The sequence below is a fragment of the Schistocerca nitens genome, chromosome 6 (genome assembly GCF_023898315.1).
Source record: "Schistocerca nitens isolate TAMUIC-IGC-003100 chromosome 6, iqSchNite1.1, whole genome shotgun sequence".
Lineage (NCBI taxonomy): Eukaryota > Metazoa > Arthropoda > Insecta > Orthoptera > Acrididae > Schistocerca > Schistocerca nitens.
Window position 1 is genome coordinate 488,116,036 of NC_064619.1, and position 19,047 is coordinate 488,135,082.

At 41.8% G+C, this 19,047-nt stretch overlaps 1 protein-coding gene across 1 annotated transcript in view; it reads right to left on the reverse strand.

Annotated features, from left to right (window-relative positions):
- Positions 1–11,543, reverse strand: part of LOC126263421 (trissin receptor-like) — a 29,116-nt gene extending 17,573 nt beyond the window's left edge. The window contains exon 1 of the mRNA XM_049960514.1: positions 11,484–11,543. Within this exon, the coding sequence (XP_049816471.1) occupies positions 11,484–11,543 (60 nt within the window). The remainder of the gene's footprint in view (positions 1–11,483) is intronic.
- Between the last annotated feature and the right edge of the window lie 7,504 nt (positions 11,544–19,047).

Genomic DNA, 19,047 nt, shown 5'->3' on the forward strand with positions numbered 1-19,047 from the left:
TTGGGTCTGCAAATAGGTGAGAGGTTCTCTTTCTCTTATATATATATAGGTATTATTCGATCCAGAACTTTCCATTGTTGTTATATTTTTCTGTCGATAACACAGATATTTCAAAATATTAATTTTTAACTGATTAATCAAGAGTGTTGTAAAGTAAAAATTTGTTAAAAACATAACACTCATAACCTGTTAAATAAAAGGAACTGCAGTGTAGCGCGCTTGTGACAACTTTCAGTGGCGTCTACCATTTTACGAAACTCGCTTTGCATCGTACAGACCCACGCGTCACGCATGATAGGTACGGGAGAGGGGCAGATGAAAATGCAGTAAAATAACAGATATTATGTAAAAAGTGAAATAGAATTAATTTAAACCCAAACCGTAGTTTAGAAGATGCACTTAACACCGACGCAATAAAAAATTTGTTAAAATTCACAATGAAAGTAAAACATCGATCTAAAACTTTGAAAGCTCTCCACACTTGCTGGCGGCATAGCTGAGTGGCATCGTGACTACGGGCTTATTGACCGCGATGTGAGGAAGCAGAAATCGCACATCACACCCCTCTAGTGAAAACTACATGCACCCAGCGTGTTTGATCAACATTTAAATTTCATTACGAAATTAGCAAGACACTTCATGTATCAATGTTAGCCGCGTCACCGCAATAACTTCTTAGCTCTAAAGTTATTGGCTTTCATCTTCCATACGATAGTTGTGTAACACTTAAATACCGCAGTATCACTATTTTTCCACTCCCCCTCCGCCCTCCCTCCTTCCCTGACGTGTCATCCGTGACACATGCAACTGTACCCTGCAAAGCTGATTGAGTAAAATGCTACATGCATTAGAATGTTGTCATAAATGCACAGCATTGCTGTTGCTATTTCACTACTTATGACTAAGGTCCTTATATTCAATTTTGACTTTTCGCAACTCGTGATTAATAAGGTGCAAATTTAGTAACTTTAAATTTTAAATATTGGCACCTCTGTTATTTTCCTAGTCATGTAAAATTGTAAGTATTTTAGATTTTTAAATTTCACCTTATGTTACCTACATAAATATTTTGATGCATTCATATTGATATACTGTGGCTAAACCAGCAACGGTGCTTTGATTTGAGGCCGGCCGGTGTGGCCGTGCGGTCTAGGCGCTTCAATCTGGAACCGCGTGACCGCTCCGGTCGCAGGTTCGAATCCTGCCTCGGGCATGGAAGTGTGTGATGTCCTCAGGTTAGTTAGGTTTCAGTAGTTCTAAGTTCTAGGGGACTGATGACCATTTTTCTTTTTTTGAACTGCCAACTATTACTGCCTTACTTGCTTAAGGTATTATTTAACGAACATCAGTTTACTACAGTTACAGAACAATAAATCAAACAATTTAGATTTGGAAATATTTCATTTGGGATTCCATTGTAGCTTGCACCATGTCTGATACAAATATCAAACTTTATTACACTTGACACAAACACTGTGCATACTTACGTATTTCTGAAAATAATACAGGCATTTTAGACAAGGAAATACGTGTTTAACTAATATTGTCAATATTATTAAATACGTAAAAAAATCTTTCCAGACATTTTAGACATGGAGATAGCATTGAAACATTTAATTTTGTGTGCACAAATGTGTGTGTATGTGTGATGGAAATAACAACCCAACGGGTCTCCCTACAGCACATTCGTGACGAAACAACCTTGCTTCACCGGGTTAAATATTCTGTACCGGCAATGGAGATGCCACGAAGGAAACGACGACCTTGCTACCTCTAAGGAGGAAAACTTGTTGCCCTTAGACGACTACACTCTCCACTGTTCACGACAACCTTCGCGTTTTCCGGCTGCTAGGGAACGGATTGACACTGTCCGGTCAAACAACAGACTCCCCTTTCGCGCATGCGAGCCGTCCCCAAACAGCTCATTCAGAAGCTCCGTGCTATCGTAGCTCGCGCAGGAACTCAAATCAAAAATGGTTCAAATGGCTCTGAGCACTATGGGACTGAACTGCTGTGGTTATCAGTCCCCTAGAACTTAGAACTACTTAAACGTAACTAACCTAAGGACATCACACACATCCATGCCCGAGGCAGGATTCGAACCTGCGACCGAAGCAGTCGCACGGTTCCGGACTGCGCGCCTAGAACCGCGAGACCACCGCGGCCGGCAGGGAAGCAGTCCAACATTTTCTGTATCCAGAAAGGCTCGTACAGGACCTGCAACATGCGGTCTTGCATTATCCTGCTGAAGTGTATGGTTTCGCAGCGATCGAATGAAGGGTAGAGCCACGGGTCGTAACACATCTGAAATGTAAAGTCCACTGTTCAAAGTGCCGTCAATGCGAACAAGAGGTGACCGAGACGTGTAACCAATGGCACCCCATACCATCACGCTGGGTGATAAGCCAGTATGGCGATGACGAATACACGCTTCCAATGTGCGTTCTCCACGATGTCGCCAAACACGGATGAGACCATCATTATGATGTAAACAGAACCTGGATACGTCCGGAAAAATGACGTTTTGCCATTCGTGCACCCAGGTTCGTCGTTGAGTACACCATCGCAGGCGCTCCTGGCTGTGATGCAGCGTCAAGGGTAACCGCAGCCATGGTCTCCGAGCTGATAGTCCATTCTGCTGCAAACGTCGTCGAACTGTTCGTGCAGATGGTTGTTGTCTTGCAAAACGTCCACATCAGTTGACTCAGGGATCGAGACATGGCTGCACGATCCGTTAGAGCCATGCGGATAAGATGCCTGTCATCTCGACTGTTGGTGATACGAGGCCGTTGGGATCCAGCATGGCGTTCCGTATTACCCTATTGAACCAACCGATTCCATATTCTGCTAACAGTCATTGTATCTCGACCAACGCGAGCAACAATGTCGCGATACGGTATACCGCAATCGCGATAGGCTACAGTCCGACCATTATCAAAGTTGGAACCGTGATGGTACGCATTTCTCCTCCTTACACGAGGCATCACAACAACGTTTCACCAGGCAACGCCGGTCAATTGCTGTTTGTGTGTGGAAATTTTCGTCAGGTTAGCATGTTGTAGATGTTGCCACCGGCGCCAACCATGTTTGAATGCTCTGAAAAGCTAATCATTTCCATATCACAGCATCTTCTCCTGTCGGTAAAATTTCGCGTCTGTAGCACGTCATCGTCGTGGTGTAGCAATTTTAATGGCCAGTAGTGAACTTATAGGATACACATCCATTCTCTTAGGGTGCCTCTGAAGAAAGAACTAGCACCTCTTTGTTGCTGAATTATGCTGGCCTAGCGGCTCCCTTTCGCCGGACCAATGACCTCTGCCCCTTTCCTTGCTCCATTCCCCACAACGACTTCCCCAGTCAAACAAAAGCTAGATAATTTTCTGCGTGGAGGGTACCGCAACCGTAACTTTTTTAAATTACACTGTCATGATTATTTACTTTATTACGTTTTCAGATTGGTCAGTTCTGGCATTGCAGTCCACTCAGAAATGCTATAGGTACTGACAACACGTTTATATCCAGCTTTCTCTTCTTCTTCTTTGCCTTTTCCCGTTTCTCTAAGGAATCACCGTCCGCCCCGATAGTTGAGCAGCCAGCGTGACTTATTGCTGTCCTACGGGCCCCGGTTCGATTCCCGGCTGGTTCGGGGATTTTATTTCTCAGGAACTGGGTGTTGTGTTGTCTTCATCATCATTTCAACCCCATCCGGCGTACAGGTCGCCCAATGTGGCGTCGAATGTAATACCTGCACCAAGGCAGCCGGACCTGCCCCATAAGGGCTTCCCGGCCAATGACGCCAAACGCTCATTTCCATTTATGGAGCCACCATTACTATATGGGTTTTGACAATGTTGGTGACAGTGGACGCTCTTCAGCACTCTTCTCTGGACGGAATATGTGTACCTCCGCAAGCAGGATGCAAGCAGGCAAGCAGGATGCACTCAGCCTTTGTGAGGCAAACTGAGGAGCTACTTGATTGATAAATAGCGAATCCGGTCTCGTAAAATGACTTACGGCCGGGAGAGCGGTGTGCTGACCACTTGATCCTCCATATCAGCATCCAGTGGCACTTGTGAGCTGAGGATGACACGGCGGCCGGTCGATACTGTTGGGCCTGTTCGGGCGTTTTTAATTTGTAACTGAAGGGTGGAGTGAATACCTGTCCAATATCTACCTTGTTGTATGTGGGAAACCTCCTAGAAACAATGCCCAGGCTGGCCACTTAACCAGCCGTCCGCCTCGACAGCAGAGTGGTCAGCACGACAGAATGCCACGCAAAGGGGCCAGGTTGCGATTCTTGGCTGGGGCGGCGGTTTTCTCCGGTCAGGGACTGAGTGTTGTGTTGTCTTCATCATCATCTCTTCCCCATCGACAAGCAAGGCGCCGCAGTGGTGTCAACTAAAAACACTTGCACCAGGTTCAAATGGTTCAAATGGCTCTGAGCACTACGGGACTCAACTGCTGAGGTCATTAGTCCCCTAGAACTTAGAACTAGTTAAACCTAACTAACCTAAGGACATCACAAACATCCATGCCCGAGGCAGGATTCGAACCTGCGACCGTAGCGGTCTTGCGGTTCCAGACTGCAGCGCCTTTAACCGAATGAACTGATTTAAAATTTTCGCATATCCATCCAAGTCAGATTGGCGTAGTGTGCGACGAGTTGATGAGGTTCACTCCCATCGTCTTCACCAGAACAAATATACCTGAATACGAGGGTTGTCCAGAAAGTAAGTTCCGGTCGGTCGCTAAATGGAAACCACAGTGAAAATCAGAAACATTTTATTTGCAAGAGTTAGCTACACTTTCCAGATACTTCTTTACATAGTCACCACTTCGACTTAGACATTTGTCGGAGCGTTATACCAAATTTCCATCACAATCGTCAGGAAGGAAGCCGCCTGTGCTCTCAGATAATTCTCTACGCTGGTCTACAGCGCGTAGCCTGTGACGAAATGTTGTCTCCGTACCCAGCGTCTCATGTGAGCAGAGAGGATACTCATGACGAAACATATAGAGCTGTGTTGTGGGTGATCGAACACTTCCCATCGAAAAGGCTGCAAGAGCGTCTGCAGTGCCCCTGCAGAGTGCGGCTGAGAATTGCCATGAAAAAGGAAGTGCGTGGCCGTTGTGTTAGGTGGGCTGCATTCATTAAGGCGAAGCCTCTCAGCGGGCCCTCCTACTTGGCGGGAGACATCGTTATTCTAGACATATTTGCTCACTCACAGTGCGCTCAAAACTGAAAAGAGCGTCTTGATGCGATCGACGGTCGTACTAGAGACACTACCCAACACATATGTACAAAGCTTCATCGGGTTTTCACTGTGGTGTGCATTTTCAGACCGATCGGAACTTACTTTCTGGACAACCCTCGTAAATATAGATACTCGAATATCAAGTCAATATCGTTACTAATTGAGGACAAGATGGAAATATGTGAAAGGGAAGAAGTAAGATATCGAAATAAAGTTCTGAAAACTTTATAAGAAATCTGCAAAAAGAGGCAATAAATAAATCCATTGTTGTGAATATTCCACAGATATGAGTGATAGAACATTAGAGCAACAGTATCTTCGCGTCTCTGTTACAAAATATCGTGCTTTTGTAAACTGACAATGCTCTGAAAGTGTTTACAATCAAGTACCATGATAGATTACACAGAAGTACACCCTCAGAGGAAATGCTTGAACAGCGTCTCTGCAGGAAAACGAAAAGGACTCTGATGTAGCATGACGACTACGGAAAAGAAACATTACATCGAAGGGAGATATTACAAAATTCAGTACTAAAGATTTTTTCATGTTGTCGATAGGAGATTAAATATTAAATTAAACAAAGATAAGATCACCTTTCCCAAATTGGGTGTAAGGTAATTACAAAATCCGCACAAGTTATCTGATCGTGATACAAGGGGCGATAAAAAAGTTTAGTTTGAAGGCCGTACAGTCCAGAATCGGTATGCAAATCAGGAAAAATCGCCATGAGCACTGAGGCAGTCGTATCCCACCGACGTATCGGGTTGAAGGTACCCATTTGCTAAAACACCGTGTCATGCTGTGAAGAGGTTCGTGGCGACTTGCTACACATCCTCGTCCGTCAAGAAGCGTCGACCCTTCATGGCTATTTTAACGGACGAAGGTGTGAGGAATTAGGGCTATAGGGCGGATTCTCGAATGTCTCTCAGTTAAGTAGGCCTAACTTCTGCGTTACGACATTTGTGGTATGGGGACTTAAATCTCGAGCCGAATCACGATCAGCAAGGAACTTGGCCCACTATTCCATAACCGTGCTTTTCGACAGACGTGCTGTCCCATTCGTATTGTTTAGTCTCCGATGGACGTCTACCGGTGTCTGTCCTTCGCCAGTCAAGAGATAAAACAGTACGTTGGTCCTGTCTGGACGTACTTGATAGTAGTAGAGTCCACGTTTCCATACTTACCATACGAACGTGGGAAAGACACGAACGTCGCACTAAACTCTCGCCTAGATGCCGGTGATTATATACCAGCATCGGAGTAGCTCTACGTTGTATAAAAGCTGCAGAAACGCCCTCAAACGGAAACCTTTTGCTCGCTCCTTATGTAAACGGCACATGGTATTACCAAGACCTTCTCATTCCTATACACAGGTTACAAACGAACACACCGACCAAACTTCGGAGGACGTTCAGGGATGTTTACTGAGCTGGTTTCACTACCGCAATCGAGGCTGATAGTTTCTTATATATTAGATTATCACGATTGCTGACTGGGCTGCAATGATGAAAGTACAAAAATGTTTACTGAGCATTTTAATAAAAGGGACAGATAGTCTCCATTGGCACGTTACAGCGTAATAACGTAATCGTGAGTGATTCGTTTTGTTCCGCGCGTACCTTTATTTAAATATTTTCGAAACAGTGATATAATAAGAAATACTCAGAGAGTCCACACAAGAAAAAAGGTAAAAGAAGCAACTGTCAGATTAAACATAGACTCTTTTATCTTAGTGTGTTCAACATGTTCTGTCAATGTGCAGTGCACAGTATAGTTCGTAACAAATGCAAAACTGTACCCTTAAAGTTATTGTTAAAAATATCGAGCATTGTGGTCACGACTGTGTGTACAGCGACTTCAGACAGAACCTAGCAGTACTTATTTCCAACTTCGAGCAAAGAGTAACGGGGTAATTAATTTTACCAACAGACTTATGGTGGGTGAATAGGAAAAACTTCGTTTGCCGGGAAAAAACCCACCTCACACCGTCGACATCGCTCAACTGTGTTGATGTTTTTAGTGGAATACAGATACAAAGATAAACAAGGGTAAAAAAATCAAACGAAAAGCAATCGCTCTATAAAGAGCCATCGCAGACGACGGGTCGCTGATACCAAACTGCTAATAAAATACCCATGAGAGGCTTAAATTCTAGAGGTACAGCCCACGTTCACACTGTAAATGAGTCATCTTTGATAGTTGAGTAGGTGTGTGCTGAGAGATGGTCCCATGCATATTCACTGCTGTGTCACGTACACGTCCATTGTCTGGGTAGCTACAAAGGATGAGATTCCGTATCTTTGATATTACATGAAACCTGTTTTATTTCTGATGCATTAGGTTCAAATTAAAGATTTATCACGCTTTAGGTACACGTTGAACAAAGTTTCCAGAAGTGCTAGATAAGTGCCGCCAAAATATATTATTTAAAGACGTGATGAGAATGTAATGAGAATAGAAGTAAATTACTACTGGCAGTAACGATGATTTTACACTATGCAAAATGCAACAATGATAGACAACAAGAGGGAATTAACTTCTGTTCGACATTGGTATAAATCGAGTCACAGAACGACTAACGAGTCCTACTGTCCCCAGCGGCTCTTGGTGGCAGGTACATTAGAACACACGTCAGGCGCCTCATAGACTTCGCTGGATAAACACACACACACACACACACACACTAGTTCTTTATATATTAAGAAAAAGAATACTAGATTCAAACCCCAGTACTGACGAAGGTTGTCGAGAAGTTTCCTCATTTCTGTGGCAGGTACTGCTACTCATTACATTTTCCCAATTGGGAGCCTCTTTGTGACACCCCGAGTTACTTTGACCGAATCTCACGCAGCCCGTCATACTTAATGGTACAGTGTCAAACGTAAAACAAAGATAAGCGTAACTGAACAATAAGCCCGCTGAAATTCGGGTGAAACAAAACGAGTGGTGCTAAATCTCGCAAAACTCAAGAAAAAACTAGAAATCTACATTTATTTGCATTTGTTAATCTTAGACTATCTAACTTGGTCCAGTTTATGTAATTATACTAAGCACAGCTACAATCAAATAGTAAATAAGGTCTTTTTAATCCCTCGTTTAATGAAGACGTACTCACCGTTATTTTCTGTCCACTACTAGTTATCTGCATTTCGTTTACATAAAATATTTTTACCACGGGAGTCAAGAATATATAACACAAAGTAGAGGTGATGGTACTATTCCAATTTATGTAAACAATATCAAGGGCACGGTCAGCTGTAAGTTCATCTTCCAATTATTTTGTAGGCTGTCAATAACAAACGTATGTATGATTTGGGTTCGAGGTGTTGCGTGCTAATGCAGCGCGTGAATAAGCTGGTACGAAGACAAGTTATTTTCACATATGACATACATATCTTTTTCATTAGAAAATCCAGCCACTATCTAGTATTGAGGACCTGATGATGTGTTTTATCTCCGAAACCGGTAGTCCATATATGAAGTTACGTCTGACGGCGCTCTTCATATTTCATTTTTGCATATGTATCAGCTATTGTCCTTCCATTCAACAAAGAAGGAATGGATGCACCTAAGTCATTCCATTTATGTCAGTCTGAGTTACACTACCTGTTGTTATTTACTGACAATTAAATATTTGCTCTCTCCTTCTATATCTTGAAAATATCATGATTGCATTTCACCACGCACGTCAACTACTTAAGTTTCTATGTAGAACCACCATAACTTCATCACAATGTGATGGAACGTGTGAGCACATAATAATAATAATAACAACTTCAATAAATCCTTCTGGTTATGTGACTGTGGAATGTGAAAATGTAAGCGTCAGTGTTTGCCTGCTGTTGGAAACAGTCTTCATCAGGCTGTCCGCAGTAGTTCCAAACCAGTAAGTTTTATTTGTAGACGATGTGCCACGTGGTTCATCTAATGCATTTCTCGACAAGACTTAGCACGTTTTCATACCGTTCAGCGTAAATTCTCATTTTTGGAACAGAAATACTACAGACATAGCCTAGCTAACAGAACAATGTCGGTTAATAAACAGAGAAAATTGTAACCCACATCGTGATTAAGACACCAAATAATTACAGACATTGGTAGCGCGAACGAATTGATTGAAATCAATGGGGAAAGTTAAAAGTTTTTGCTACATCTTGATACGAACCTGGATCTCCTGCTTACTAAACAGATGCTCAGATTACTAAGCATTCGGACACAACGGTCACTGCAACTGCACGAATTACCCTAGCACGCCCCCGGTCATAACAAATTTCTTAACTTGGTCACATATAACTGGAGTAGCAACCTTTGTTCATTATCCTCTTTACTCTCGGCATTTGGCTGATTCCTGTAAGAATTAAAGCCTGGTGAGCGTCTACACAAATTACATACAAATCGCACCAGAATTCGGAAGGATGACGGTACAAACCCGCGTCCGGCCATTCAGATTTAGGTTTTCCGTGATTTCTCGAAGTCGCTCCATGCTGAAGCCGAGATGGTCCCTTTGAAAGGGCGCGAGTGATTTTCTTCCCCATCCTTGACACAATCCGAACTTGTGCTCCATCTCTGATGACCTCGATGCATATAAATCCGCTTCACGCTGAGGAAGATGTTTCATGATTTTTTGCAATGAAGTAAACAGATCACTTACTACAGCCATAGATTTTTGGAAATGTACTGCATCAAATAAAGGCAGAGACAGACATAGTATCACATGGAAGGAAAAAATGACAGATACCGCAGGAATAGAGTGATATCTGAGTTGAAATAAAGTAAAAAGAAGTAAAATAAGAAAGTAAACAAGTTTCATTATTTAGGCACAACAGAGACAGCAGGGAAATGTAGAAAAGCTACTTTTACAGAACACTTCATTCACTGCAAAGGATGAAAGGGAAGCTATATTTGAAGATGTTCACATAGAATGTAGTGTTGCCCGAAGAACTGTGTGCCTAAGTAAGGCAGACACCTCGCAAAGAAACCACAAAAGAGGATAGCCGCACCGATGAATGAGCAGCGCCGCCTTAGCCACGCTTCCTAGCGTTTCTCCACACCACCGCGGCCGTTCGTCTAATTTACGGCTCAGCAAATGAACGCTCGGCGACTTTTCAGTCGACGAACCAGACGACAGCATCGACTTACATAAACCACCAGTGTATTAAAGGTCTTTGGCAGAACCTCATGCAAATATTAGAAGTTATTCTTCAAGCGGAGAGTCTTGTAAGTATGTCTGTACCAAGTAATACTCTAATATTCAGAGACAGTTGTAAATTCTCATAGCATTTCTGTGGAAATGTGTTGTACGATTAGGATTGCCATAATCTCGGAATCCAAAACCAGGACAAAACCTACGGCCACCGTAGCCGATCGAAGGAAATAAGAGGAATAAGGAGTCCTCATGCCCATAAGCTAAGGGAAATGTGCATTTAATTAATGATCCAGAGTTTAGGAAGGACTGCTTCATTAAGAAAGCATTTATTACAAAAAATAAGAATATGCATTACATTATTCAGTACACGAAGTTCTATTTTCATCATTTGAGCCTTTCTTATACCAACCGAATTTCTCAGAACCTTGAATAGATGAAAGGAACTTAATCTGGCTCTCAATCAGTTTATGAAATTCACTGCAACTTACGTTTTTCATATTGTACTGTATTTGCATCATTGCATTAACTGATTTTACTGTTAACCTATTCCTTTCTTCTGTCCACTGAGAATTCATGAGGGAAAAGACTCTCTCTACATTGGCGTTATGACTGGGAATGGAGAAATAAAATTCCACAATTTTCAGCTACTCTGAATACTGCTCACTAGAAATACAATTATGAATGAAGAACACCCATTTCTTATGTGACATCATATTCTCAAAACTTTCATCTTTGGCCTCCCCCAAAACACACTTTAATTTCAGTACTTGGTCAAAGAGAAGGGACTCGTTCAATTTACAGCTTGTGTTTTCATGCATCCACTTGAATGTCTTTTCAACATTTTCCCATGAAGGTACAGTCTTTAGCAAAATCCAGTCAAAATGTTTAATATCAGACAAGGGCTTACTCCATTTTATCAAGTAATCAATAACAGTTTGATAGAAAAGAGAGACTTCCCCTAGAAATGTAGACTGCTGATATTGTGTGAGATCAGACATTAATTCTTTAACTTTAGACGTAACGAAAACACACTGTTTTCTCTCTCCTAAAATTTGCAGTATATTTTCTAGCTCCAGCCTTACCTCATTCACTGATATGTCTTCCCTCTCAATGCTGCTAACTGCCCTCTGGAAAGGATTCATTTGTGCATACAAGAAGAGCAGATACATTTCACCAACAGAATCAGAAAAGAATTTCTTGACAAGGGAAGGACATGTATCAAGTGAAAGAAAGTAAGTCTTAAGTGCCTTAAACATGTGGATGAACCTTTCTATAGCAGGAAACATGGTGAGCCACCTGGTTGTTACATGTCTAAGTAGGTCCTTATGTGTCACATCAACATATTCTGAAAATTCTTTTGGTGATGCTACACGAACAGTATATATTGAGAAATAATTAAAAACCTTTATGATAATGCTCTCAATATCATAAGGGAGGACATCTGCACCAGTATGAATTGCATTGTGCATTCATGTACACATTGTTTTCTCCTTTACTCGCAACACCCCCAAAGTTAGTATATGTGTTATCTCCACCAAAAGCAGATATCTAATCACTAAGCCCATGTTGTAAAATGGCATTGTATACACACTCAGTTATTGTACTAGAATCCTCACTGTTACATTCATTTAAATTTAACAATCTACTTTGGACACCTTCATCATAATCAAAATAATGCACAAGAACAGGAAATATTTTCAAATACTTGTGGTTGCTAGCATCAATGCTAATACTAACATAATTGGCCTTCGATAGACTGTTCCTTGTTCTGTCTTCAATGAACGGTGATATCACTTTATTAACGATGCCTTCTGTTTTAGTTTCGGCGCTGGAGAAGTTTACTGCAACTTTCGAGTCACTAAAAACGTGAGAGATAATTTTTGATGTGCAAGAACTTGAGTTGTATGAATGATGGTGCTTGACACAGTGAAATGCAAATGCAGCTTCTGCTGCAGCTGCTTTATTACCATCTGTCTGTGTTTTGAAAAAGTTGGTGAGCTGTTTGGAAGATGATGAACCCACTGCCGTCTTATGCTTTTTCGATTGCACGTGGTCGTTAATATCACGTCTACCTCCATTACTGATTGAAATGTAGGAACTGTGAAGAGGAACAACGTATAATGGAATAATTTTTCAAGGAAAACAACGATTTCAATGGGTCTGTGTATAATCAAATGGCCTGAGCACTATGGGACTTAACATCTAGGGTCATCAGTCCCCTAGAACTTAGAACTACTTAAACCTAACTAACCTAAGGACATCACACAACACCCAGTCATTACGAGGCAGAGAAAATCCCTGACCCCGCCGGGAATCGAACCCGGGAACCCGGGCGTGGGAAGCGAGAACGCTACCGCACGACCACGAGCTGCGGACTGTGTATAATCGTAATGTTACTCACCCGCAAATTTTGCAGAAAGCTTCGTATTCAGTTCTTTCTCGCTTTATACTTGGAAACTGTTCAGTATATTCCTCCCTGTACTTAACCTTCCGTCTAGCCGACATTATTAAACCACCAGGCAAATAATAACAACTATTTAATACAATATAACACAACGAAATCGCAAGCACAACGAACTATGCGAACATTCAACAAGCTAATCAAAGAGGATAATACTCTTCATTGCCAGAGATGACTGACCGCCCACTGTATCGACAACTCGCAATCTCGCAAATCGAAGAGGATGTACCGTACGCCTGAGCCTGACTGCCCATTGTTTCCATATCTCGAAAGCTGTTCTGTTCTGTTCGGATTTTATATAATGTGAAGGCAAAGATATGACATATTGATGCTTCTTTGACAGCAATTTTTGAAATTACCGGAAGTTGACTTGAAATCCAGCAAATATCGCGGACATTTGCCTTTTCGGCCCGGACGTTTTCATTTACCCTAAAATCGCGGACTGTCCGTGAAATCCATGGCGTATGGCAACCCTATGTACGATGTAAACCATCGTATATACATTTCAATAATGTGAACTAATACTTTATTTTAAATACAATATTGCAATGCCTGTATTGCTCAGAAGTTCATGCACTGATGTGCGAAGGAACAGGCATTGCGGGCGACTACAGCCACTATGAAATGCGTGGAATATATCCGCAGCTGGGAATTTGGATGACGATTAGCTATATAACGGAATGACGACAACCAAAATTTCGGCTGGACCGGCTCTAATGCATGCCGGCGTTCAAGTTCCGGTTCGACTCAAATTTTCACTGTCGTCATTGTATTTTATAGCTGATGATTATCCATATTAGGAACTACGAACATATTTCATGTGTTACTTTATATGTTGTTGTTACACTGCGTCTCCTTTCGGAGGAAAAGAAGCCACCGTCGCGCCGGCGAGGGTATTGTCGTGCGACACAACATAGAGTATGTTGCTCTAGAGCCGTGAAACTTAGCTCTTGCTGCAGAGTGAAAATCTGATTCTGGAAATAGAGAGCACTTGGATGTGATGGAAATGCTAACCTGGACAGGGAGAAAAACCAATGAAGGCATTTTGAAAGAAATCAACGAACAAATAAACATCACAGCAGGTTGTAACAGGAGAATCGAGTAGTGAAGTGCAAGAAAGAAAATATTTCATCTATTAACGGTAAAATTGTGTCAAAATTATCAGTAAATGTGGTAGTCCAAAAGAGATAATAGTGGATGCAGTGACAAGGAAAGCCCATACAGAAGTTCACTGTACAAAACTGTGGTGTTGTATTTGTGTTGCCGTGGACGAATACTGGAAGGAGGGATGGAAATCAAATCTTTTTCTGTCATATAGCCTCCATCTCCCGACCAGGACTAGGCGAAACACTGGCAAGAAACCACTGGAGGACGACGTCGCAAGAGGCCAATGATGTTTACGGCATTGGACGCCCCACATATTGTGTACCATGCATCCACAACGTTGACGGGTAACGGCAACAGGTGGCGGGACTTGGTGTATCCAATGGTGAGCTCAGCATGAGGCTACGGAGCATGTTTGAACTGCTTAGTCGACTGGCAACTAACAACAGTTATACTGTCTGTTGATACAAAGGGGAGCAATGGCAAATATAAACGAAGTAAACATTGCATTATATGTATAACAGAATGGAATCAAAGGAATTTTGCAGAGTGAGAAAGCCGTGGAAGATGAAATAGTAGCGTCTCTGGAAGTTAAGGCAGTGAAATTATGGTGTCGTGTACGCTCAGCTGTGTGCAGAAAATATACATAAGGAGTACAATAACGCCCATACGTGCATAACAACTGAAAGTGGGCCGGCCGAAGTGGCCGTGCGGTTAAAGGCGCTGCAGTCTGGAACCGCAAGACCGCTACGGTCGCAGGTTCGAATCCTGCCTCGGGCATGGATGTTTGTGATGTTCTTAGGTTAGTTAGGTTTAACTAGTTCTAAGTTCTAGGGGACTAATGACCTCAGCAGTTGAGTCCCATAGTGCTCAGAGCCATTTGAACCATTTGAACTGAAAGTGATAATGGAAGGTAGTCAGCAGCATAGTCAATGAACAACTATGAACATATTTCGAATAAGTCCGCAGCAATATGACTGTGGAGTGCATGAGGAAAATGACGTACACTATTGTGGTGTGCGTACTGTAAGACCTTCGGTACACACACCATCAGATTATTTGACTTGTCGCTCTAACGAAGAAGCGAGTGTCAGCGATATTTCTCATGGTCTCATCGTGGCGTGTTTATCTTCTGCTGTTAGGTCAGACGATAGAAATGCCACTTGCACGCTTAGAGTAGCAGATTGACGGTGACCAACTTTAAACAGAACTTGATTAATTTTCACACACATTTATTAAAATAGTAACAAGCATAAACCTTACATAACTTGATTCTGGATTCTATTTACAATTGACAATCTGAAGTTCCTTTGGTCTTGGTATGTTTATCTTATTCTCACATATCTCTGATACTTGACAAAGTGTCTATACATTTATCTTCGTGGCTATGTACAGGAACATGATAATCTTCTTAGGTGCAGACTGAAACTTGACTATAGACTGGTATAGACTAATGCAGACTGGTAGAGACTGGTGCAGACAAATGTAGACTGACTAATTGGGGGTCTGTACACTCGTTATAATACCTCGCGCATTCAGGTATCACTGCGCGAGTGTGATCCGCGAGGAGAAAAGGTTCTACGTTAGCAGCAATCTCATTGGCTGCGTTACATATTAATACGCGGATCGGCAGAAGCAGAATTTGGTCCGTCTCTAAGGCAGCGCCATCCAGTAGTGTGGAGACGGATGAGCGCTGCGCCTACGCTGTTGTGCTTAGTGGGGCGCGCTCTAGTGGGAATGTTGTGCCCGCGCTGACTATACGGAACTACGTACACAACTATATTCAAGAGGACAAGCGCAATTGTTACCAAAACTGGTGTTTCTGCATTTCAAAGTGTTCGATACAATTTACAGGATGTTCATGATAGTGATCTCCTACGTTATACACATCATAGAGAGTGCGACATAGGTTACAGTGATTTCAAGAGATATAAGGGATGCTGCGTAACTTCAAATATTGCTACAGAATTGGAAGATGTAGGAGAACGAAATTTCAAACAAAGTGGCAACTTGACGATGCACGGGCTATGGTGGCGGCCCGAAAATTTGTATGTGAGATAAACAAACTTATCCCATCGTTCAGTAAGGAATTTGTTTTCAATTCTGAACAATCACGATTTGAAGAGAAAATTGATATGTAAGGAAACCTGGAAATTAGAGGTACCAAGAGAGTGGTATCAAGATCAAGCAACATCAATGCCTTAACACATTCATATACAATTATGCCAGCTGTTAATCGGAATGGTAAGTTAGCTGTAGAGCTATTTATTATGCTACGAGAAGTTGAAGGTGCTGTGCCGCCTATGATTCCTTCTCGTGCGCGTAATCTTGCAAGAGCAGTAGAGAATATTTACCTCGCAGCCAGAAAGAGTGGGCAAATGGGCGTGAGAGATCAGCAACTACGGTATCAGCACTATTTCCGGCCAACAGCTTGTGAAAAAAACTTGTTTCGTTTGATTCCTCCTCTGCGCATGAAAATCATATTCGCTTAGAGCAAACTATCCCTTCAAAATATGTGTGACATGGCAGTTCGTACCACATGGAATCACTGGACGAATTTAGCATCTCGAAGTTTGCTTTTTCGTTCTTGTAGATCATATTACAGTACTATCTACAGCTACGCCTTAGAGCGTTGCCAATTTCATGATAAATTCCACGACAGACTGTTTCGCATTCGGTTGCATGACGTCATATTCCATCAGTTATGTATATGCATTCTTTAAGAATAGCCGCGTGGTCTAACCGTCGTGTCACGGTCCGCGCGGCTCCCTCCGCCGGAGGTTCGAGTCCTCCCTCGGGCATGGGTGTGTGTGTGTGTGTGTGTGTGTGTTGTCCTTAGTGTACGTTAGTTTAAGTAGTGTATATGCTTAGGAACCGATGACCTCAGCAGTTTGGTCGCATAAGATCTTTCTACTAATTTCCAAAAATTCTTAGCTCGGCGTGCTGTTACTCCCAAGGAGTTCCCCTTCAATTTTGATGGCGCGGTACTTCATGATCACTGTTCCGCACCATTCTTAATTCGGTGTTCATCGTACAAGTTAATGATTTGTTTTGAACATTTCTTGAATGTCGACGATGCCCATTTTGTGAAGTCTTATGGACACATCCAACTAAAGTTTGATCTGTGCACGTTACGGACATTCATTTTAGGTCGTCCTCCTGATGCACGAGCAGAGTGATTAGCAGATAATATTGTTTCTGTCATAACTGTTAACACAACAGTTTCAAACGAGCCCTAGTAAAGGTTTAACTTGTGACCTGGCACTCAAGGGGTTCCTTGTGAATTTAACGTCCCACAGAGAGGACGAATCATCAACAGTAGCAGAATGCCACTCGAAATTTATCTATCTGTCCTGTGAGACTCTGCTGGTATGTTTGGTATTTAAATCAGTACAATGCCGCACATCTTGTTACGCAAATCCTACCTACGGAATTCCCTCCAGCCACATTGATTATAGCCGGCTCCTTCCAGCTCGGACGGAGCCGCGTAATTGCGCTACAGTGAAGCCGAATCTGCTTGTAACTGACGACACATCTTTGAGGACAGCTCGCTCTCTTGCTAAGTGAACCACTTCGCAGTGAAAACAAACAGCTTAATCTCCACATCGTCAGAATTCAGGTCACGATGTGATGAGAACACAGAGTTCATTATTGAGCTAAGAAGCGGACCGTAGTTTCAGCGTCTGTCTCTGTGTCGTTACGTCCGGTACCTCAGTTTATTTCGGACACATGTTTTCCAGTGCCGTCCGCTGACACTGTAGCCAAAGCGGGAAAAAAAGTTGCTTACAACATATTTTCTGAATTTTGATTGTTACAATGGCTGTCTTCGTGACATTTCTGGGCATATACATGGTGTAAATTTTAAGTTGATAAACCAGTATTACTAAAAATAAGCTTCACACGAAAAATTATTTTCGAGGAGGACAACTTCTGACGCTAAAATTAGCCCGCCACGCCACCCCCATGGGGGTAGGGCGGGAGGCAACTTTAAAATTTCAAATGAGAACCCCCATTTTATATTGGAGAATCAGATTTTACATAAAAAGCTACGTACACTTTGTCTTAAACATTTGTCTTGATTCTTTGTAGTTGGCGCTATAATTCAAGAACATCCATGTTCTCATTTTTGCATGGAAAATGTTTGTGGATAATTAGAAAATGAATTCACACGTCATTAAGTAGGATGTTTGGTCAGTTAGTTAGCTGGTCAGATGATTTGTTTGATGATTAAAAGTTGTGTGACCTCATGACCACGAAACAAACAAAATTTATCCGACTCTGAGGAAATAATTAATACAATTTTTTGGGTCAATATTTGTAAAATTCTAATTCCTCTCTCTCAAAAACCAAGCTATTGGGATAGAGGAGGAGTTTTAGTTTTATCGAATAAGAATTTACGGAGTAAATAAGTATTTGTTACTTATCCATAACCATTTTCCACGCAATAATGAGAACATTGATTTTCTTGAAGTACAGCGCCAACTACCAAGAATCAAAACAAATGTTTAGGACAAAATGTACGTAGTTTTTTATGTAGAATCTGCAATAAAAAATGGGGGTTTCTATTTGAAACTTTAAAGTTGCCTGGCGCCTCACCCTCAGGGGAGGAGGGCTACTTTTAGCATCAGCAGATGTGCCCCTCGAAAATAATCAACTTTGGATTCTGCATAGTTTCTCGTGTGAAGCTTTGTTTTCGACTTATTCAGGTTTGTCAACTTAAAATTTACACCCTGTATAATATAAATACCTGGAATTCGAAGATAATTCCTTCTGTTATAAAGGTAAATGTAATATGATAATTTATGGGACTAAAAATGCTCTCCATAGTTATTTGAGCCATAGAAGACCTATGATCATCAGTATTCGGAAAGGCCCTGCTTTCTTTCATATTTGATGCCTCAATACAGTTATAAGTTCCATTTATAAAATAGGTATTATGAAAATTAACTTCACATGGATTTCATTCAGAGCTCATGGCATCATACAGCTTATCACGTCAGATTATCAACTTCGTAAAGTTATGAAAAGTATACAGTGCAGCTATTGTTTTGTTGAAATATATTACTTTGGTGCAGAAGACT